The 24,202-nt window shown below is 38.8% G+C and overlaps 1 protein-coding gene across 1 annotated transcript in view; it reads left to right on the plus strand.

Moving 5' to 3' along the window:
• Window positions 1-1,870: 1,870 nt before the first annotated feature.
• Window positions 1,871-24,202, plus strand: part of LOC116045790 (excitatory amino acid transporter 5-like) — a 40,101-nt gene continuing 17,769 nt past the window's right edge. The window contains exons 1-2 of the mRNA XM_031293651.2: window positions 1,871-2,466; window positions 11,495-11,574. Of these exons, the coding sequence (XP_031149511.1) occupies window positions 2,326-2,466; window positions 11,495-11,574 (221 nt within the window). The 5' untranslated portion in view covers window positions 1,871-2,325. The remainder of the gene's footprint in view (window positions 2,467-11,494; window positions 11,575-24,202) is intronic.

A 24,202-nucleotide genomic window follows, 5' to 3' on the forward strand; every position in this document is an offset into this window, starting at 1 on the left:
GGGCTACATACTAATATTTCTCTATTTTCTAAATGGCTATGACGCCATGATTGCATTTCAACTCTAAACATCATTGGGAAAACAAATTTGTACAAAATCAACAAATATATACACATATTTATATGGTGTTCTAAAATCTTGTTTTTCACATGCATTGCTTTGAATTTCTTTTAGTTTAGGGGTAGTCTAAAGAGAAAAGCAAAATTAATTGATTTAAACTGATTTGACCAATTTAGCAAAAGTGCTGTTAATTTAAACACATTCATAAAACCTACTGTACTGTATACTCCTTTATCTCAATAAAAAACATATTAATTATAATTTAACCACTTATAGCCATCAGACATCAATTAGCATGCATTGCACATTCAGTCCATTATGTTTCTGAGACGCTGTTATTCTACTAGTAAAAGGATGAGTGAGGAGAAGCTTTCAATAAGACATAACTTGCTTTTTGCCTAGAGGGTAATTTACTGACGTTTGTTTTGTACAAAGCTTACGTACATACTGCACAGAGCCATACTATTTTAGTAACAGGATTATTGGACTGTTTTGTGTTTTTATTTGCAGAATAATTCTGGCAGTGATTATTCATTCATTTATTTTCATTCATTAAATCCATGTGACACTGTTCTCCTAGTAGTTGCAGCCTGCTGCATAGCAGTGACAGTTTCATTTTTATAATAGACTTTGTTGAATTCAGTCACACAATGTAATTTGTGTTCTGTGTTCAGATTCCATAGTATTTACTCTGAACACAGAGTGTTCATCTCTTCCTGAGTTGCTTCAAAGCTGATTCAATAAAGTAGTCATTTTATTTTTATAAATGCTGTACAAAATGAGTCTCCATGTCCTCTCAGAACACAATGTCTCATTTTCTGGTATTATTTTTGAAAAGATTTTTTGATTACATTTTTCAAGTACTGTAACCTGCCCAACACAGGTCGTCTTTAGCCAGACTTCTGACTACACAAGACCATGTATGTGCTATGTGCACATCTATAACCAATTTCCTTCTTTAACTGTCCAATTACATCTTAGAGTAAGTGCAAATTGAAGATGCCTTCTATATAGAAAATTAAATTGCTTGTGGTTGCATTGGTTGACATACATTACATTAGTACACTCAACCTGTGCCTCTGTGTATGTAGGCCTAATGGACTGCTAACCACACAGCATGAAAGTGCTCGGATATATTTATGACCTTCAGTGTGTATGTGTGTGTGTGTGTGTGTGTGTGTGTGTGTACAACAATGTATAAATGAGCCCCCGGCGGTACAAAAAAACATTTCAAGGACAATATTAAGATCAGCTTCAAGAAGTTCAAGAAGCACATCGCTTTGGACAAGCGATGCTGGAAGACAACTGTGCAGGAAGGACAAAGCGACAGCACGGCAAGGAAAAAGAGAAAAAGGCTCCTCCACCATTCACTACCTCCACTTTACCCTGCCCACACTGAACCAAAATATGTGGCTCATAGATCTGCCTGTATTCATCTGAAGACACACTATACAGTATACTGTATCAATCATGTGTGCGGTACCTCTGTAAAACAGAAAAACAGGTCAACAACTCATCACTGTTTTTGTTCTACGCTGTTATTTACCTCATGTCACTTGTGCATTTTTTCCCGTTTTATTCTTCTTTTTTTGTGGTCTGGAACAATCCGCTGTCCAATTGTTCAGAGAGCTCTCTAAGCTCTGAGTCGTGCAGCACAGCCTAATAGGATCGTGGTATTAACCCTGATGACAATACCACCAGCTGTCGCAGAGCCCCCTGTTGGCCACCAGGAGGAATGTGTGTGTGTGTGTGTGTGTGTGTGTGTGTGTGTGTGTGTGTGGGGACAGAGAGGGTGGCGACTGACAGAGAGAGAGAGAGAGACAGACACATATAGACACAGATAAAGAGTGTGTGATGCTCTTAGTCTCGTGTGGAATAATCAAGGAAGCAGCTCAGAAAAGGAACACAGAAACTCCTGAAGTGCTTTATTTTTGGACGACTACCTCTTTAATTTGACTTTTCACCCCCCTCTGTTAAGCAGATCCCAACCTTTTTTGTTTTCTTTGAACTTTTTCTTTCTAATTTCTTTCCTCTGTCTCAATCCCACCTTCTCCTTCAGTAGTCTGCATCCTTGCTCCACCTGCTGTGTCCACACTTTTCTATTTCTTCCGAAGTGGTGGCGGCTGTTGGCTCTGTGCTGGTTCTAGATGGCTGAATAAGTGGTAAAAAGGTGGGGGGGGGCTTGCTCTGGTGGTTTTGCTGCCGGGGGTTTGCGAAGTTGCAGTTAGGACCAGGACAAGCAGGAGGAGGAGGTGGTGGAGGAGGATGGCGGTGGCTCTGGACGAAGTGTGGGGGCGGGTGAAGAATGTCTGCAAGCAGAACGGACTACTCATCCTGTCTGTGCTGGCCGTGGTCATTGGCTGCCTGCTGGGCTTCTTCCTCAGAGGCAAGCAGCTCTCTGAGCAGGTCAGTTGGTTAAAATGCCTGGTGGTGTTTGTGACGTTTGTGACCCCCCACACACACACACACACACACACACACACCCACCCAACCGCCTGGCTGGCTGCCTTATCTCCCCCTTCTTGTGTGTAACCCCCTTTCTTCTTCTTAAATGCTGTGATGGATTCGGGAGCCAAAACTCCTAATACAAGAAATTACCCAAGTCCCTGTTCCCTGCAACTGCCAATTTACCTCCACTCCATGTGCTACACGCCAACATTTCCACAGACACACACAGACCTGCACTACTATCTTTGTTTTTCAAACCCTGGAGGCTTCACCATAACTGCTACATGCTGAACCCCAACCTTTTACCCTAACCTTAACTGAGACATGATTCTAACCTTTAACCATTAAAAACCCAGACTTAAGCCCAAAATTAACCGTGTGGGGACTTTTTTGTCCCCAGATGCAAGATATTGTAAGTCCACAATGGAATGACTTCACAGTACACACACTGGACCACACACAAATTCAGTCCAAATAATAATATTTTCCCCTTATCTTTATAAACCAGCCTCTCTTAGACTGTCGAAGCCCATCACATTTGACCAAAGTATAGTTTTCACCACCACAATCTATCATTAAAGTGAAAGACAGGACGATAGACAAGATGTAGATTGCTCTTCGGACAGATGGAAAAGACTTTGCTGATGATGGCTATGTTCAATTTCACTAAGAGACTGGCACAAGGTTCATTATCTTGCTCACACTGGAATTGCCAAAAATGAGCATCAAAAATACAGTGTTAGGATGCCTTCAGCGTTTAGATGAGGGAAGAAGAGAAAAACACTACATGAGAATGGTTAACTTGCTCCCAGAGTGGCATTAAAATTGGCTAATCCAATTGCCAATTTGTCTGCTGCGTCAGGCACATTGTAATGGCAAAAGACATCTCCAAGAGACTTTTGAATAGTTTTTTTCTGCATTTTATAAATGTGAAACAATATCTCAACAGTCACACAGACTGCCTATAGCCTCTCAGCCGGACTCAGTGCACCCATGGAAAGGGATTGCCGGTGGGGAGATTAGTTGTCAATCACTCACAGAGTCATGAAGTCAACAACATACAGTACCATTCGTGTTCACTTATATAATTCACACACGACTGAATGGGAAGTGGAATTAAATAGTTGGAATTCAAAGAATGCTAAGAGGCTAAAGATGAACAGAGAAAATAGATTTATGCAGGCAACTGGATGATTATTTCTCTAAGCACCTTCATAATGACTGAACTTATTGCAAGAAATACATGAACCATGAAAATGGATTTGAAATTGGATGATTACATTTTCTTTCCTGTTGGAGGTGGTTGGTGGGTAGCCTATAGTGTCTGCTATATTAACCACCTTAGTTTAAAGTGTTCGCATGCTAACATTTGTTAGTTAGCACTGAACACAAAGTACAGCTGAGGCTGATTGTAACGTCATAAGTTTTTCAGGTATTTAGTCATAAATCACAGTACTGGACACATCAAAATTTTGACCTCATGATGGTGCTGGGAGCAAAATTAGAAGATCACCAAAGTCATTAGCATTCATCCTCCAGGCACCATCAATGTCTGTACATATTTTTTTATAGCAATCCACCTGATAGCTGTTGAGATAAGTCAGTATTCTGGACCAAAGTGGTGGACTGACTGAGAGTCCAACATTTCCAACCCTAAAGCCACAACGATTTGAGGGCACTTCAAACATCAGACTTCAAATAATGGAAAACCAAGTACAAAGCTAATTAATTAGCTTTTATGGGGGTTAAACAATTAGCTCTAGTTTGCTTGTCTTTGCCAGTCACTGACGGTTGTAATACGTGACTTACATATATCATGATGGTACAGATTAGGGAGAATGTGGTTTTCCATGGAAACTAATTTTTGTGTCTCTGTCACAAACACAGTGGGCTGGGACTGTGGTCAACCAGCTAGACAATCTGTTTTGTACTCTCTCAGCATAAAAACAAAAAAGAGTGTATCCTAATTGTTTCCTGATAAGTGCCTCTCAACAACCCTTTTTTATTTCCCAAAAAAATGTTTGGCTACAGGTCACACATGGAGAGAGTGAGAGAACAGCATGATTCAATTCTATTAGCACACACTCTGCTCCATAGAAAAATGGCTTTCAGTTTTTAGTGTAGAATGAAGAGGGTGTTGGTGAGATTAGAGTCCATTGTGTAGCAGCTGGCAGGGTGGAGGTGAAAACAAAAGTGAGGACAGTCATGCTCACCTTGCATTGTGTGTTGTGGTGTTATGCATGCTTGCATTTACAGTATACATAGCATTAATGAAATGTGTTGGCCTCTCTTTCCATGCCTTATGTGCTCAAACAATCAAGAAGTGATTTTTTTGTAAAAATGGTTGAAGGTATATAGGCCTCTATTTTGTTTTTGTTGTTCTGTTGAGAGAGACCGAATGGACCATATGATTTGGGGTTTGCAATCAAACAGCAGAGATTATTAAATTCTTACTCAGTCTCATCAAAAAAACTTTACATAAGTCATTAAGACAACGGAATAAATGGCATCTAACTATAAAACTGTGATTACTAATTTAATTGTGATATTTCGTGAATAAAATCTGAATCTGCAACGTAACCAGTAACATTTCTCTGTCACGTTAATGTAGTACTACAATGTTTTCCTCTAAAGTAGATGTACACAGTAAGTCAGTAGTATACAGTGGTCCTTCTGTAAGTAATTATGGGGTACAATGGTTCTGGAGAAAGCTACAAGCAGCAATACCACAGGCCAAGCAACATTAAAATTAGTAAAATGGCAGACTATATGAGAAAAACAGAACAAAGTTAAGAAAATTAAACAGCATATAAAGTTAAAGAACAAAATGGATGGTGCAGATTTAAGGTTTCATGAAAAGCAATAGAGCTCAACAGTGACCGCCCACTTTTTGAACGGCTCTGGTTCTGGAAATGAATTTCCCATTCTTTCACTCACATTTCCATAGTAACAGTGAGCTCAACCATTCAAAGACATTGCTGTTAAATATATGATTGTGGTTAGTGTAGTACTTCTCCATGACATAAAACAAAGTTGATATCACACGAACGTGTGGCTTCTACAGGAGCATAAACCATTTTCACAATCTCATACAGTAGCTTGTGGTAAGTCTAATTTGGATGGTAATGGCTAATAATCAAAATCCTGATTCATAATATGTATGGGATTTTCACTTCCGGAACTTGTGCTCTATGGTATTTAAATTGACATTTTATTAAAAGTCAGGGCAAATAGAAATGTCAAAATGTAAATTACAGCACATATTCAAAAAAGCAGCTCTGTACCTCACTGACAATGCACTGACAATATTTAACAGTTCAAGAGTATTCAAGGGTGGATTGTTTCTTGAATGAGCAGTGTCCCTGCGACTCTACCAGCTCAAAGTATATTTTTCAGGCTGACAGGTGTTTTTCTCTAGTGAAAAAACTGGCTTGACTCTGCCGCCCTGTTATAGTTCATAATGTTATCTCAGCATTTATTGGTCACAAGTCTCTCAAACACATCACCCAGACAAACAGGGATTTAATAAAAGGCTCAATGCATGACTGTAAAGACAAGCTTGATACATTAATATGTGTATGTGTATACACATGTTATGTATGTACAAGCTCATGGACTGTGTGTGTGTGTGTGTGTGTGTGTGTGTGTGTGTGTGTGTGTGTGTGCATGAGTATACCAAGCATCTATCTATCAGCATGGTTTCACTGTCAGCAGATGAGGGACTTGGTGACAGCTTGTCCTTCCTGCACACAGACAATACCCACACATGCACACACACTCTAAATACTATGTTGACAGACTGACATATAACATAAACCCAAAATGTACCAGCCCCCACTCCACACACACACACACACACACACACACACACACACACACACACTCAGTCAGTCATTTGGCCTAAAAGCTCTGTCATTCCAAAACAGTATCAAAAAGCTTTTATTGCTCCTTCATCTCACTGCACAGATGTGCTGTACTTACATTTATGTATTTATTCATTTCCAACTCTTCACTTTTGTTTTGTTTTTCTACTGGCTTTTTTTCCTCATGACTTACTGTCATCATGATATAACATGTTTTTGGTTTCTAGAAATGTGTTAATTTTGTAAATATATAATTTGCATCCACTCTATAACTTCACACCTACATTACAAGTGTGTTAAGCTGAATACTTACTGCATTTAAAATCCCTACTTTTTATTCAATTTAGACAAAATATCCATTACTATAGTAAGTATTACTGTAACCTGGTGTATTAGATAGTGAGTGCACCTAGACATCCTGTTCTTGTTTAGAAAACCTTTGTTACATTAAACAGATTTGTTTGGCCATTTCTTTTTTTTTTTTTTTTTGGCCTTGACCCATTATGTCACTTTTAAAGATGTTTTGGTTCCTGGATCCAGGGGGGTCATTTTGTGTATATTGACAGCTCAATAATCCTTTCTTAGGTTAGGAAGTGCCAATCCACCTACAGATCTATGCCTCTGTAAAAACAATCTCCTGATCGTGGGGGTCTTACCTTTCCATAGAAAAAAGGGACTTCATTTGTTTATTATACAAAAAAAAGATTTAGGTAAAAAGACTGGTCTGGCAGACATTGGAAAATGTAAAGGTACAATTAATGGGGGAATTCAGGGATCTGAGGTGCTAGAAAATTTCAGGAAAGCATTCACTCTTTGAAAAGTTAAATCTAAAACCTGAAAAGAATTACAAACCTCTTAGGCAGTTGGATTGTCTGGGGGTGTAGATATTGGGCCATAAATAAATAATAATAAATCATCCACGTATAAAGAAAGTGAGTGTTCTGAAAGACATTTATTCCTTGACTAAAATTTGCAGATTAAAGAGCAATGGATAAAGGTTTGATAGCCACGGCAAATAATGCCCGGCTTAAAGGGAAGCCCTGGTGAGATCCTCTAAAATATTGGAATTTCATTCCAGTAGTAGTAACGGAAGCCTTAGGTGAACATTATTTAGCTATTTTATTGTCCGCATTTAAAAGAGAGTTGGGGCAATAAGAACTACAATCAGAGTTGTCCTTACCTGGTTTTAATAGTGAGGTTATTACCGTAAAGCCTCAGTGAGAGTTTGAGGGAAGGTGCTCCAGAGTCATTGATGGGATGAGATGTTCCGATACCGATACCAGTATCGGTATCGCCTCTGATACTGCCTAAAACGCTTGTATCGGTATCGGGAAGTACTGGAGTTTATGCACCGATCCGATACTATGTAATAAAGCCCTAAAGAAAATCTACGTTAAAGTAGTTTATTTATGTTCTTTTTCTGTTATAACTGACTGTCAAACTGGATAATAAAAGAAAGTTCTGTGGCATTCATTGTTTGTGTTTGTTCATGTTTCACAAAGAGTTTAACTTGAGCCAGACTGACAACAAAGATAGAAATAATATCACATCCATACAGGGATAGTAGTATACAGTTGTTAAAACATAATAAAATATATGACACACTGGTATCGGATCGGTACTCGGTATCGGCCGATACGCAAGTTCAGGTATCAGAATCGGTATCGGGAAGCAAAAAATGGTATCGGGCCATCTCTACTTCAAACCCATATACTGGACCTTCCACACACCTGTCTTCAGGTCCCTATAGCCCACCCACAACAAACAAACAAAAACCCAGCATTCACACACACACACACACACACACACACACACACACACACACACAAACACCAGGACAGAAGAGACAAAACAATAAACAAATTAAAAAATTAAAAAATAAAAACATCCAAGAAGGGAGGGAGGGGATTAGCTCAGGGCTCAGTTAAGACTGATCAGTTTCTGTCAGTTTCTTCGTATTTTGAGTATTTGAAAGTCTTAAGGGAGCCTCTTAAAGAATACCTGATCTTTTCAAGCCTTACACATTGCAGTACCTCAACAATCCATTTGTTATGTGTGGGAGGGGAGGAGTGAGTCCATTTAAGAAGAATGAGCCTCCTAGCGAGGAGTGTGGTAAATGTAATCACCTGTTTTGCGGTTTTGGACGTGATGAGTGTGGGAGAAATTCCCACACTCATCAACTGGCTCATCAAAGGGCAGAGAGGGTGTCGAGGTGTACTGGTTTGTCTAGGATTGTGCTAATTGTACCAAATACAGCAGACCAGAAAGCTGATAACTTGGGACAGAGCAGAAACATGTAGTCGGCAGGCGATTGATTACACATGTTGCACTTATCAGTCCTATCGGGGTATATTCTAGCTAATCTTGCATTTGTAAGGTGGACTAGGTGTAGAATCTTGCACTGTATAAGGCTGTGTCTTGCACATATCAGAGAGGAGTGTACACTGTCTAATATCTGTTCCCATTGCTCCTCTGCTAAAGTAACACAGAGATCCTGGCTCCAAATGGTCCTTAGGGCGTCCAAACAGTTTGACTTTATGTTTGAAATGAGATTATAAAGATTCAAGATTCAAGATTCAAAATCCTTTATTAATCCCACAGTGGTGAAATTCACACTAAACTGTCGATACGAGGCCCCGTTGACTTGAGTTTTGTGATAGGAATTCATCAATCAATGAACCTGGAGGTTGGTTAGGAAAGTTAGGCGACTGAGATCGTAAATAGTGTCAAATTTGAAAGTAGCGGAATAGATGGCTATTTGGAAGGTTAAACTTTGCTGATAAATCCGAAAAAGAATAGAAAACGCCATCAGCATTGAGGTCGTTGATAGTTAGCAGGCTTCTTTGACCAGATCTGGAAAGCTGGGTCTGGGCAAGAATGAATAAGTGAATGGTTATTACCTGTAGTTTCTAGAGAAATTGAACAGCCTGATTCCATTTAATCGTTTTAAATGTTTTCTTTATGAAGCCATGTATACTGAATGTACATTGGACAGTGTGGACATGCACTTTGAGTTGTTTGACATTCTGTAATCGTTTTATGTGTGTACTATGTATTGCAACTGTATACTGTATATTAATTACTATGTTCCGTAATTTTTAAATGGATTGTCATTTTATATGGCATGTAATCAGGGCATCATTGGAAATGAGATCTTGCTCTCAATTGGCCCTCCCTGAATAATTAAAGGTGATCATAATTGAACATTTTTAAAAGGAGGGGGATTCATTTATCAATTCATTTTATAGAACTCTATAGAATATCCATCTGGACCAGGGGCCTTGCCACTTTGCATTAGTTTAATCAAGTCTGCAATTTCACTAGGTTATATAGGTTGATCCATCTCACTCACCTGATTAGATGTTATGGATGGAAATTCCAGGTTGTCAAGAAGCCTTTCATGTCTATGTCGTCATCAGCAGAGCATTGTGATGTATATAGCTCAGAGAAAAACCTTTTAAAGGTTTTATTAATGACAGATAACTATGAGTTTAACAAAAGACGGCCTGCCTTCTCACATAAAGAAATCTGTGTGATCGTAAAAGTAACTTTTCAGTCCCTTGCATTGAGAGTAAATGATAATTCATCTCAAGATCTTGCCTTTCTTCATCTAATGCAGTGGATGGAGACACTGAAAGATTGCTGTCCAATTGTTTTATGTTTTCCATAAGCTGTTCCTGTTTTTGTTCTTTCAATTGATTTTGCCTAGCAGAGTAAGATATAATCTCTCCACGGACTTCCGCCTTTAATGTCTCCCAAAGTAGAGAAGGAGACATGAGAGATCTATGAATGAAAGGTTAAGTAACAATGGAGCATGATCAGATATTGCTAAAGTTGAGTATTCTGTGCTATTGACAGCAGAGACAAAATAGTTATCAATAAAAAAGTATTTGACCCAGTAAGTCAACCAACCAACCCGTTCTCACTCCGAACTCATAAAATACGGACGTTTGGACAGTGGCTGTCAGTGTCTGAAGCGACAAAAAAGGCGTCCTTCAGTGTGTTTGTATAATGTACCGGGGAAAGCAGGCAGCTACACGGGGTTTAGTGAGTAGTATGTAAGGCTGAAATACTGTGTAGGGAGGTTGGTTGGGGTGGCAAACACAGGACTTTCACCCAGGAGACTGGGGTTTGTGTCCAGCTTGTCACGTTTCCTAAAGTTGCTTTCTTTTTTAACCATCCTGCTATTCCCGCGTGTCACGGAAGCGTAAGCCCACCCACGACCTTTTCTTAAACCCAACCGTCCCGTTCTTCCCGCGTGTCACGGAAGCGTAAGCCCACCCACAACCTTCTTTCTTACTTTTAACATAACTGCGTCAAAAGGGACGCCAGTAGTCCCGACCAAGCGTGTTTAGCTGAGCCAACAGCTTCAGGGACTCTGTTGATTGTTGTATCATGACAGCCATGTCGGCGTTAAAGAAATCCTGCTCTTTACTGAGTAGAGTTGAGTGGGTCAGTGTTGCTGTCCATGGGTAATCGCGTGTTGTTGGCTGAGGCAGCAGCGTCCATTGTAGCTAGCTTAGCCAAGATGCTCGAAGCTCGAGTGGTTGTTGTCTTTTTGCTCATTACACTACAGCACTCTTTTATACGTATATATTGTGAATCGGTCGAAAAAGTGCTGATAGCTCGAACGCCTGCTCACTGCCTCAAATTCTCACAATAGTAACATAACTTTTAGTATACATAATGTTTTATATTATATATCATGTTTACCATGATTGAATACCAATTTCAAGGAAGTCTTTGCAAAGTGTCACAGGACTGAAACATGATTAAATCAAACAGTTTCAGAGACTGTGAAACTCTACACATCAGCGTCTGTGAATACGGATGAGGGGACAGATTCAGATTCAACACAATGGAGTTTTTAATTTGAAGATTTCTATTCAGACTTTCTTATCAAACACATGCAGCTGTGCATATAGTATAGCAGTTTGTGAAGAGTAAATGCAATTATATAATCTGAATACACACTGAAGCTCAGTGCTCTTATTTTTAACCACAGTTAAATATATTATATTATATTATAATAGTGTCTTGTGCAAATAAGGCTTTAGGCTACTCTCGTTTTTAAACACTTTGTTTTGGCAATTATTTGATGTATTTTTCTCTGTCACTTGCAGGAGGTGAAGTACTTCCAGTTTCCCGGAGAGCTGCTGATGAGGATGTTGAAAATGTTAATTTTGCCCCTTGTCGTATCCAGGTAAGAGCACCACAGCTCCACACGGGAGCGTATCTATGTTCCCAGGGTCCTTTGTTCCCCAGCTTAATATCCCTTTAATATGACTCATTAAGGAGACATTTAAAAAGTTTTTTTGCTGTTAGCAATGTTGTTCCATACAATGTGTGTTTCCCTGGATTGAAATAATCCATTTATAGCCGATGTTAAACTCCTTGAAAGCAAATTTGCGGGCAAGACAGTTTTCTTGACTTTAGTTTAGTTTAGTTTAGTTTAGTTTAGTTTATTAGTTTATAATGTCATGGACAGTCCCCCTTAATTAACTGTACAGTAAAAGGAGCAGCTTTAGCCTAAACGGCTAATTTCCAGCTGTAGTCCCCGGCCAGCTGACAATAGGTATCCTAAAATACAATGGTTAACATATTAAAATGAGTTACATTACATCTATAATAACAGCAGGCCTAAGCAAAAAGGGTTAAAACATACAAATAAGTGGCACACAAACAAACAAGCACAGATAATGGCAATGGCATTAAAGCAGTCCATGCAGTTAATACAATACAAAGGAGACAAGAGAAAGGAGAAAAGTCTCAGAGGCCACATTGAAAGCACATACAAGACAACGGAGGCAGGCAGCAGAGATGGAGCAACAGCAACAATGACTATGTCACATCGTACACACATCACATCTGACAGATTAATGTGTGCAGTGATAGTTATTGGACTGCCATGTTTTAAGGTGTGTTGTAAAGGTGGAATATGTATGTATATATTTCATGAATTCCAGTTTTGTAATGCCGTAACAGAAAATGATAATTGGCCAAATGTACTTTTCCTGAATGGAATTAAAAGGTCACCTCGTGCAGTGCTTCTAGTGATCTGACTGCTGTTGTTACATTGGGTTATGAAAGAGTTCAAAGGAGTAGTTTGACAAGCTGAGCTTCTGACAAGCTGTTAGATGTGACATAATCATGGCATCCATAAATAATTTGGCAGTATTAAAAGTTAGTGCATTTCTAATATATTTAAAATTAGCTAGGCTAAACTTGACCCTATTGCACACTTTTTTAATGTGCTTTAAAAGCAAGATTAGAGTCGATAATAATGCCCAGATACTTAAATTGTGGCACAATCATAATGTTTTAGTCTTTAGACTTGATATTGATGGATTGAACCAAAGTAAACTAAATTGAACTGATCTGCAGAGAGGACCTACTGTATCTGCAGTCACTGGGCAAGTATCGTTGTCATTGCAGTCACTCTCCTCCAGCTACATATGTACATATAAAGTGGGGTTTGCTGCCATCTGAGAAATCAGGGCTGCTAACCCTACATGCCTCACCTTTTCTTTTGAATAGATGAAACATCAATTTACTTTGTAGTGACTTCAGAGAGAAATGATTTTGATTGTTTGAGCACTGCTTAGCAGTGAGTGTAGCCATTTGAGAAATCAGGGTAGTAAGACATTTCCTGAAATGAATGTGAACTCCAGAGTTGTTGTTTATTACGTCAGAGACACTTTGTAACACACTAGTTGCACAATGTTTCCAGTGATTAATAACAAAAACAAGTCATGTAATAGCAGGAGTTTTTCACTGAGGATCTGCCCTGACTAACAAACAAGGCAATTCAAAGTGTTTTACACAAGACATGAAAACGAAAGGCATTAAGACAAGAACAAAAGAACGTTGAAGAGAGTTGAAGCAAACACAAAGTATACAAAGCAGCCTGGAGCAAATTGTAGTCATAAAACACATGAATACATTGAAGAGCCTATAGGATTTGGTTTCCTGGCTGTGCATTGTTATATAGATGGTAAGCACAATCTAGATGGGATTTTTGTTTTTTTACTGCACCCATCTACCTTTTTCAACATAATGGATTAAAGGGTCATGTATCTATGAAAGTTAACCTGTTGCCCTTCTATAGATTTGGATTTATCTTGAATGTCTCCTTGGGGATCAATAAAGTATCTATCTATCTATCTATCTATCTATCTATCTATCTATCTATCTATCTGTCTATCTATCTGGAAGCACACAGCCTGCCAGATTCTCCAGTTTGACTATTTTAGGCCATAAGCTCTTAGTTGCCTGCATGAGGTCAGTGATGTCCACCACACAAAAAAACTCCCAAAACAAATCATGCAAACGCACCGGTTACATGCAGGGTGCTTTGTGCAATAAGCTACTTACAATCTATGCAACAGCAAAGACTGGATGAGAAGTTAATCCTCCCTCCGTCACTCTGTCACTCTGTCTCTCTCTCTCTCTCGCTCTCTCTCTCTCTCTCTCTCTCTCTCTCTCTCTCTCTGTCTCTCTGTCACTCTTTCTCTCTGTCTCTATCATTCTGTTCTTCTGTGTCTGTCATATGTTTCTCTTTCTTTCTGTCTTAATTTATTTTGTTTAAACACAAGGCAGGGCACTAATACTGTATTTGCGCATTTATTCATGCTCATGATCCACTCCGGGCATCTCGTGTTGAGTCTGAAACTCACTTAATGTTCTTGGTGCCTGCTTGTGACTCAATGGAGGCAATAATGGATATCGAAGGCGGATGGTCTGGCTTGTTACTTTGCAGCTGTTGTGTTTGTACCAATGTCTGTCCATCCCCTCTCATCCACTTGGAGATGAGTTGCAGCACCGCCAATCCATCCATAGACGCAAACACAGTCTTGGTTGATATCCTACTTTTCTCTCTCTCTCTCTCTCTCTCTCTCTCTCTTTCTCTCTTCTGCCATGCCAACTGATGACAGCAAAGTGTATTTAGATTGGGATGCACAGACTTGCCTGTTGACATGATGCATGGTTCAGTAGGGCTTATCTAGGGGTGAATATCCGGCCCAGCCCTATAGCCTGCCTGTCCCCATTTTTTTTCTCTCTCAGCGCCATCTGCACACCAGCCAAAGCGGAAACCAGATTATCCCATGAACGCGTCATGCAGAATCAATGGCCACTCCACTATCTGCCTCCGTATTTTCCATGTTTCTTTTATTTTTGGGATTGGAATTAAAATGACATATATTAAATAAGACTGCATTTTGAATATATATATATATATATATATGTTTTATTCATTTTTGTGTGGTTTCTAGTTAAAGACAGCGTTAACATTTTGATAAAGCATTTGGAAGCTCTTATTTACCAATGCATTAACTGAGATCTGAAGGTCAAAGGTGGAGAGGAGTTTAATGATATGTAGCAGCCTCACAAATATATGGCTGATCCACACTGACAAAGAAAATGACAGTAAACGTATGGTAATTCTTCAACTTTGGCATTTTTGTTAGCTTTTCACATTCTTAGAAATTCAAATATGTGATTTCAATATTAACATTCTTCAATATGGTGCACAACATCTCATGATGACAAAAAAATTATTTGTGCATTTCAGACATATAAGTATATTTTGTGAAGCAGCATTTATTTCCAATGAAAATGTAATTTTAATTTAATTTGATTTTTTTATTTCATAGGGCATCCTGCTGTTTTGGCATTTGTGCCATATCATCCCTGCTGTTTTGGGATTTAAGATTAAAGTAATATGTGTGGAGGAAGATGTTTTAATTATGTTTTTTGTGTGGATCGATATTTGTCTTGTCACTGCCTTATTTCTGTTCTCACACAGGAGCAGGTTGATCAACTGGCTTAATAGCCACATGATCCCCTGTGGATATTTCTCTGACTAAAAGAAGAAAAATGGAGATAAAATAAAATACTGTAATTTTCTTGAGACAGCGCTAATGTACTAGGGAATAGAGCATAGGTTTAAAGCTTTACATGTAAGTCCTTGTAGCCTTAGTGTTGGTGACTCAGTGGGTTTGGGCCAAGGCCATGTGCTCATCAAGTAACATTGTGATTTTCTTTTTTTATTTCAAGATATCAAGTAGGCTTATCCCTGTATGACGCCATTCAGGAACAATGTCTTATCAATAGTGGCAGTTACACAGGACTAAACTGCAATAGTCATTAGAGAGTGTACAACGTTAAAGAGTGTACAATTACAAGTAAGTTCTTTTTAAAAGGAAAGCATAACAATTAATGTATGTCTCCAACTCATCAAACATCTATGCATTTAGATCTCATTTGCTGGACATTATGTTGATGAGGTGAAGTGTGTTTTGTGTTGTAAATGACGACCTGGTCACACTAGTATTTAAAACGACACGGTTTTGCAAAGTTTTTGCGTCAAGTTCAACTTGGATTAACTTTGACCCGTGTTGACCAGCATCAAGCTGTCTTGACAGTGCTGACCTTAGAGGGAGAACCAGAGTCAAGCTATAATAACGTATTAGCTGTGTTGAGTTTACTATGTTGCATTCACTGTCAAAGTATCAACTGCTTCCAAAAAGAAACATGGTTTACAGACAGTTATAAGTAGTCAGTAATATAAATGAAACATACTGAACTTAGTGACCAAGCTGAGCTCGTGAGTTAGCTCTGAGAGTTTTATTTTTTCCTCTTTAATAATTTTTTATTAAACAAAATGATGTAACACACAGTACACAGCACAGAGAAAATAGAGAGGCTGAGAGCTCATCAAGCTACAGCAGTTCACCGACTAGCCCAGGGAATAGAAACCTAGCATCTGACAGCAATGTCAGCTCAGCAGGTCAGGCAGCGGATCCGTGACTCTGATTGATATACAATTACAGAAACCCAAAATAAGAGCACAGAACTAATCTGAGAAATCATTAAATAAAATATATATAAATTCCTTAAAGCGCCCATATTATGCTAATTTTCAGGTTCATAATTGTATTTTGAGGTTGTACCAGAATAGGTTTACATGGTTTAATTTAAAAAAAAAAAAAAAACATATTTTTGTTGTGCTTGAGTGTTGAGCTCTCTGTTTTAGCTACAGAGTGAGGCATCACACTTCTATCCCATCTTTGTTGGAAGTCGCACATGCGCAGTAGTAGCTAGGTACTGCGTAGTAGCTAGGTACTGGGCTACTAGCTAGAAGCTGACGCTGCTAGCGGTTAGCCACCTCGTTCTCAATGGCAAAACACCGCTACAACACACACGAGTTCACCCTAATCTACAAAAGAAATTGTATAGAACTACTTACATGTCCCTCGTCTGCAGGTATTCAACGCAAAGTTGGAAGTGCGCCCTCGTTTAGAAGAAGTCTCCCGGCTAATCCTGCCTTGTACTGACCGAAGTTGGAGAAACAGCTAGCTAATGTGGTATTAGCTAAAGTGGTTAGCACACACCAAATGTTTCGACCGATGACATAAATAGCCCTGCCGATTTTGACCAGCTCACCCGGAGACTGAAGGCAGGATACATTCAGAAACCCGTATCTCACTCAAAATAGCATGTTTTTTTTCCAAGTTTGTATGCGTGTGGAAGCACCAGAGACAAATAACACCCCAAATCCCAGAAAAAGTGTCTTTTTTTTACTTTAAATCATGATGCCTGTTTCAGTGCTCAGTATTTTTCACTAAGCAATGTTGTAAAGGCCTTCTGAGTCAATATATTTAATTTATTATTCATTCCATGTTGTGGCAAGTTCATGTAAATGTCCTGGATTCATGATATTTATTTTTTGGCCATGAGTGGTCACCATTAGTTGTCAGAGCTGTTGTGAGCTTCTTGCTTTCTACACCTACATTATGCTGTATTATAAAGCTGTTGATAGAAGTGTGACATCTAGAGACTTTGAATAATCCTGGAACATCAAATGGTGAAACTGCCATGAAGTGGAACATCAATGTGGCCTATAAGGATTTGAGCTGGTGAAACAAAGGCCACAGTGTCACTACCACATGTCATGGATGTCATGGATAACCCCCTCCCCAAGGAGCCTCAGCCTTCTTTTTTTCATCTGTACGAAGGATTACTGTAATGCTCTCGCTCAACGAAGGTGCAGCAGGAAGGACCGTAAGCCCCATATGCTCCAAAAGTCTTGTGGCAGAACGTGTGCTTGAAATCTCACAATAAGGCAGCTACACATGGAAGGTGGCTCACTGTAATCCCACCTTGACTCAGATATCAGAGAGAAGGACAGAGAGATCTCAGTGTAGATTCTGTTCAGTGTCAAGAGTCCGGGTTTTCAATTTCCTATCAATACGAAGCAGAAAAGCAGCAGATCAAGTGCACTAAAGGATTTATGTTAATCTTCCCGTGTTTTCAATTTAAAAAAAAAAAAAAACTACTACTCCAGTAACTCTTATTCATTTGCTTCATATATGTCCCATACATTCTAGGTTAGCTTTGCACAGATCTTCCACCTACACACACAGTACTGTATATACCACTGGTTTCCAACCTGGGGGTCAGGACCCACCGAGGGGTGCCAAAAGAAATCTAAGGGATCCCAAGATAATTAAAGGGTTTAGGAAAGATACAATTATCTGTGACTCCTCTTCCACAGCCCATAGCCTGTGTGAGGGGTCACAAGTAAACAAATGCAATGCTTGACAGCTCCCTAAATGTGAAGCCAAAACATCTAGATTGCCCCCTGGTGTCTGGCTGCAGTGTTAGTCATAAACCCAGTGTTAGTGAATAGGACATGGACCAAACAAAAAAAATCAAAGTACACGACAAATCATTTTTCAAGAATGTTTCTGTAATTTTAGGTAGGCTTAGTTCTTTTCACGCTGATGCATGTTCAAGTGTTCATTCTTTAATTTAGTTTTAATCAGTTATTTGATGCTACAAAAACGGAGTGAAACGTCATGATTGACAGCTGTGATTGACTTGCGATTATTCGAGCTGGTGTATGGGCGGGACTTCGATACTGCGGCTCCACTGTCTGATCACTACTGCGCAGACTCTTACTACAAAATACAGGATATTTTGGCTTCACTTTTGTACACTGGGAGGAAGTGCAGACGTGTCGTCCATCTATGTGTACTATATATGCTGTCTATGGAGACTACACGTCAGTGGGGCGTAAAGTGTGTGACATTCACTGCTTTGAGGATTCCGATTTGGCCTGTCATTTATTGAATAGAATTCGATCACTTACCAATAGAAATATAAAGCAATGAAATCCAGCAATCAGCATGTCCTCTGTAGCGACAAGGCAACGGACATTGTATACAAAAGACGCCCCTCCATGCTTTCGAACTACTCCACTGCTTGTTTGTCGCAAATCCTCACATCTGAGTCTTGCCGCTAGTCGGTTTATATGGACGTTTATGTGGAAGTTACAATCAAAAAACAGTCACAATTATTTGCAATGACAACAGTACACATAGAAATGGCCGCTGCACTGACCATCCTGCTATGTTGATTTGAATGTAAATGTCTATTCTACTCTCATTCTATTTCTAAGCTTTCAGCTCATTGTTTTGATTTTTTGGCCTGCAACTTTACTGTTTTGGCTCAATCCCACTACTTTCATAATGACGTTTTGGCTGCAGCAGGCAGCTGTTTTTAAAAGAAAAAGCTCTAAAAACCCACTGTACATTGGGTTTTTAGAGCTTTTTCTTTTAAACAAACAGCAGACAAAGTTAGCAGCTAGCTGGTGAACATATTGCAGCATTTAGCAGCTAAAGAATCAGATATATGTCCCTCAGTAGGTGGTGGAGAGCAAAAACAGAACTAGTGATTATTAGTTCACCATATATCAACTAATATGGTAGTGTTAGGGTACTGCTTGTTGGCCAAGTGCAGGTTAAAGGAGTCACAAACCAACATGGTTGGGTACCACTGGCTCCATAGTACATTTAAACACACTGTATAGCATTTCACAATTTGTTATCCACATGTTATTAGACATAATGAAATCATATCTGGGAATAGTAGGTGCGATGGAATAAAGCTGTGTTTCTATAATACATGATAAAGTGCATTATCTTTCCCTGTCTAGTTAGTTTGTAAGTGTGTATGATCATGTGTTTTCATCAGTTAGTGACAGTAATTCAAAACAAAACAAAAAAGAGTATTCATCTCTTTCTTCATCTTCACCTTCATTTATCCTACATAGGGGAATAAAATACAAAGCTTGTAAATAGTCAAATTTACCAAGAGTGTTTTAGCCAAAGTAATGAATTAAATTGTAAAGATTTAAAATGATCTGCTGATGAATCAGCAATGTATTTAAATAATCTATTTAATGATAATGATCTATTCTCTACATCTAAACATTTTAACCCTGCATTACTATTTATTTCTATTCATCTGATGTTTTTATCAGGTCACTCTGATGTTTTTATCAGTTGCATAGCTACATGCTGCCACCTCACAAGAGAGCACATCAAAAAAATTACATTTGACTGTGATTCTTATCAGATATAAATGCAGTAGGGAGGAGGTCATGACGTAAATCCCCGGAATAGCAAGTGTAATTTTTTTTCTCCCTTTTTGATCTCCTGGCTGCAGTTTCTGGTTTCCCAAAGACCTGCAGTAAAAAACAGTCAACTCTGCACAAAACATCTGGACATAAAATTCTGTTGAAACTGTTTGTCTGCCCGGAAGATTGATACCTGAACTTGCGTATCGGCCGATACCGAGTACCGATCCGATATCAGTGTGTCATATATTTTATTATGTTTTAAGAACTGTGTACTACTATCCCTGTATGGATGTGATATTATTTCTATCTTTGTTGTCGGTCTGGCTCAGGTAAACTCTTTGTGAAACATGAATGCCACAGAACGTTCTTTTATTATGTCAGTTATAACGGAAAAAGAACATAAATAAACTACTTTCTTTAGGGCTTTATTACGTGGTATCGGATCGGTGCATAAACTCCAGTACTTCCCGATACCGATACCAGCGTTTTAGGCAGTATCGGAGCCGATACCGATACTGGTATCGGTATCGGAACATCTCTAATAAGAATTCATGATGGTTGGTGCACATCTTGGCTAATCAAGCATGCTTCCTTTGGTTTCATTCAAAGCAATTATTGATCCCATAATAGCCCCATTAATGCACACAAATGCATTCAATCCTTTTTTCAAACGGAACAAAACTGATTGATGTACAGCTGAGTGAGAATGCATTATGAAGGTAGCAACAGTGGCAACAGAAATATTTTCTCAAGAAGAGCCATTATACTTTAAAGCGTAACTCTCGCCAAAATGTAACCTAAGGTCTTGTACCCAAGTCAAACTTTCGTTTAAAAGCATATTAAGGACGGAATCGCCACTTTTAAGATTTACCGTATTTTCGTTTTTCGGTCAAATGGCCTTTTGAATGGGAGTGCTAGGGGCACTTTTATGCTAGCCTCAAAATAACTATTTTTAAAACACTAAGAAGACACAACATGAAACTTTGCTTGAAGTATCGCCAGGGGCTCTACACCTTAACGAAAGCATTGACAACATTGTTTGTGTACCCAGAGTTTACTAAAAAGAAAGGTTTTGAGCAACTCACTGTAGCTGTTGTTCTTCCGGTCGCCGTCTATCGAGCCAGTCAAAAATAGTCGAGGGAGGAGAGTAAAGATGGAAAGCTCCAAAAACTTAGTTCCATATAAATGTACGGATAATTCGTTGTTTTGTCGTTAGTGAAACACAATATTGACCTTGTAGTTGAAAAAGGAGCCTCATATAGGAATGACATTTCCTCCTATGGAGTCCGTTCATTCGCATTCGGAGATCGCCTATTTTTGACTGGGAAAATGGCGGATAGCGTAAACAACAACTGCTAACATGAGTTGTTCAAAACCTCTCTTTTTAGTAAACTCTGGGTACACAAACAATGTTGTCAATGCTTTCGTTAAGGTGTGGAGCCCCTGGCGATACTTCAAGCAAAGTTTCATGTTGGGTCGAGCCTTCTTAGTGTTTTAAAAATAGCTATTTTGAGGCTAGCATAAAAGTGCCCCTAGCACTCACATTCAAAAGGCCATTTGACTGAAAAACAAAAATACAGTACATCTTAAAAGTGGCGATTCCATCCTAAATATGCTTTTAAACAAAAGTTTGACTTGGGTACATTCACAAAACGACCCTAGGTTGCATTTTGGCAAGAGTTACGCTTTAAGGTCTGTGTAAAAGATCTCGGCAATAAAAAAGCCACAAACTGCTGTGATGTTTTGTGTCAAAATGTTCATTGGTATTGAAGTATAATACTTCAATACTTCAATTTCTTTCTAAGAGTGGCAGAAGTAGTAGCATCATAGTTGTACCTGTATTATTATTACTATTACTATTATTATTATTATTATTATTATTATTATTATGATATTTTTATTTTTATTTATTTTTCTATTTTTAGTTTTATTATAAACAATGCCCCCATTAGGCCTGCTTGACAACCCAATACATTGAGGTTGCATGAATACATTCTTTTTTTAAAGTGGCTACATGTAACTTTCAGTTTGTGTTGATTCTAGCGGCCGCTTTGGACAAGTGGTAGTGTTTTTACCACATCTGCCGTCGTAAAGATCTTTTCTTTACGGTGCTGTATTATTGAGTTAGCATTACCGTGAGGTCATGTCGTTGCGATGAATGTTTTGCTAAGACAGAAAATCATTCATTTACAATAAGAGAATACGTTACAGATGCATCGTTGCATTTCAAGTATTGCATACAGTAACTATGCCTGGTAACGTTATCACTGTCACTGTGTCACAAGCCAAAGCATTAAGAGATAGTTTAAGCAACAAATGCAATAATAACTTAGATTAATATATTGCATTAATAAAACCCATGGACGCTTTACACAAGTAACATTACAGGGGGACAAGGGAAAAGAAAATAGTATGCCAACACAAACACGGACTAAAAGGAAAAACACATCGGCGCTAAATGGAAGGGGGACGTAATTTAATGTCGTCTACTGAAGTACGACCACGTCACGCAATCTAAAGTTATTTTATGAATGAAATAGACATATTACATACCTGAGGGCCAATTCTCTCCATCTGTTAAAAAGCCTGACCGAAGTTGACTCACGTTTTTGCCCGTTGTCTTTCACTTTCCCTTTTAGCTTTTAGTTCTTCGTTTCCTTCTTTCCTGTGATAGCCCTGCCCCAGTATCAGCCATAACTACAACAGATAACTTCTAAAATAACAATATATATATATATATATATATATATATCTCCTGTTACCTTTTACCTGGCTGGATAGGCTAACACAGACTTTTCCAGTGTTACAAAGAAATCTGTAACCCATCAGAATGTGTTACTGTAGCGCCATCTACCTGCCACAAATCATTCTGTGACTTTGCCTGGGAAAAACGGACCCAGGCAGAGGCCTTACTAAAAACTATATAAAATAGCGTTCTTTTCACTGTTAGTCTCGTTTGCTGTTACAGGACATTTAAGACCATTGTATGAATTAAAAAGTTACATATATGTCACTGTATAGCCATTATTACAGAGAGAAAAAAATATCTATCTGAATATTTAATTTAATGAATATAAAACCTTCTTGAAAAAGATTATTTAATAACAATTTATTAGGCATATTCACATCCACATTTTTTTTTCACATGCACAGAAACAGCCTGTTTGCATGGAAGACAAATGGTGCCACATTCACTCTACAGAGCCCAGTGCGCTTTTAGCCACTCAACACGTGGCTCCCGCGATAATTATACTGCCATGAGATGCCGTACTTATATTACTGTTACACAATGTGTTAGCATTTACCATTATCCTTGACATTTCAACAAAGGTTAGTCTTGCTTTAAGTTAAATTCCATTTTTTAAAGGTGCAGTATGAGTTCCTGCATGGTCACTTCTGTTGACGTGAAGTAAATTTCAACCAAAACAGAGTAAGCTCACCCCTCCCCCCATGTTTCCGTAACTGTGATTTGCTGGAGTGGTTTGTTATTGGTGTTGTTTTTCACAGTGTATTCAGGGGGCAGGCAGCTAGCGGATCAAGGAGAGATGCCTACGAAAAATGAAATCGCGCTGAAACCTTGCAGGAACTCATAGTGCACCTTTAAGGGTATCTATACAAAATGTTCTTGCCCAGTCTGAAATGTGCTATCTATATATATATAGGCTATTGTACATTTTAGCTGGAAAAGTGCCTTGACTTCCTATAAGCTTATTTTATTGTAATGGTACCAGCTTCAGCCAGACAGCTGCACACTCATGCTGTGATCTCAGCCTCTAGTCCAAACCAAATGTGACTTTATATCTTGTGCAAGTGTGTCAGCATTGAGGTATTGTTGTAGCTATAAATATTCTGTGGCTGCAGTGCAGTAAAAACATTTAATCCCGTTCTTGATTTGAGAAGCCTCCAGCAGAAAACCTCTTTTGCTGCTAAAACCAATTCCATACTTGTAGTCAAACATTAGGAAATTCAAATGCTTTCTGATGATTCAGCAGACTCGGTTATGGATAAATGGATGGTCTGCTGTGACACACAAACATCTTTGCATCCTGGTGACCCCCCTTTTTTGCATCTATAAAAACTATGTATACAGCCACAGACGGGCTGGAAAAGTAGACTTCTTAGAGATGTAAACATTGAGCACACTCATCCCCAATGTGACTGAGAGAAAACAGTAGATGAAGGATCCCTGTCGTACATTTCTGAGATGATAAAAAGAGGGATGACAGGATGAAGTGGAGCACCAGCAGTGGCTGCACGGAAAGACTCAGCACCCCCATCCAAACACTTGCCAAGTCACACCAGATTACACTTGAAACAGGGAGAAAATCTTGTCACCCCAGCTCAGGAGACAGGATCTCTCTCTCTCTCTCTCTCTCTCTCTCTCTCTCTCTCTCTCTCTCTCTCT

Source organism: Sander lucioperca, chromosome 9, assembly GCF_008315115.2.
Source record: "Sander lucioperca isolate FBNREF2018 chromosome 9, SLUC_FBN_1.2, whole genome shotgun sequence".
Lineage (NCBI taxonomy): Eukaryota > Metazoa > Chordata > Actinopteri > Perciformes > Percidae > Sander > Sander lucioperca.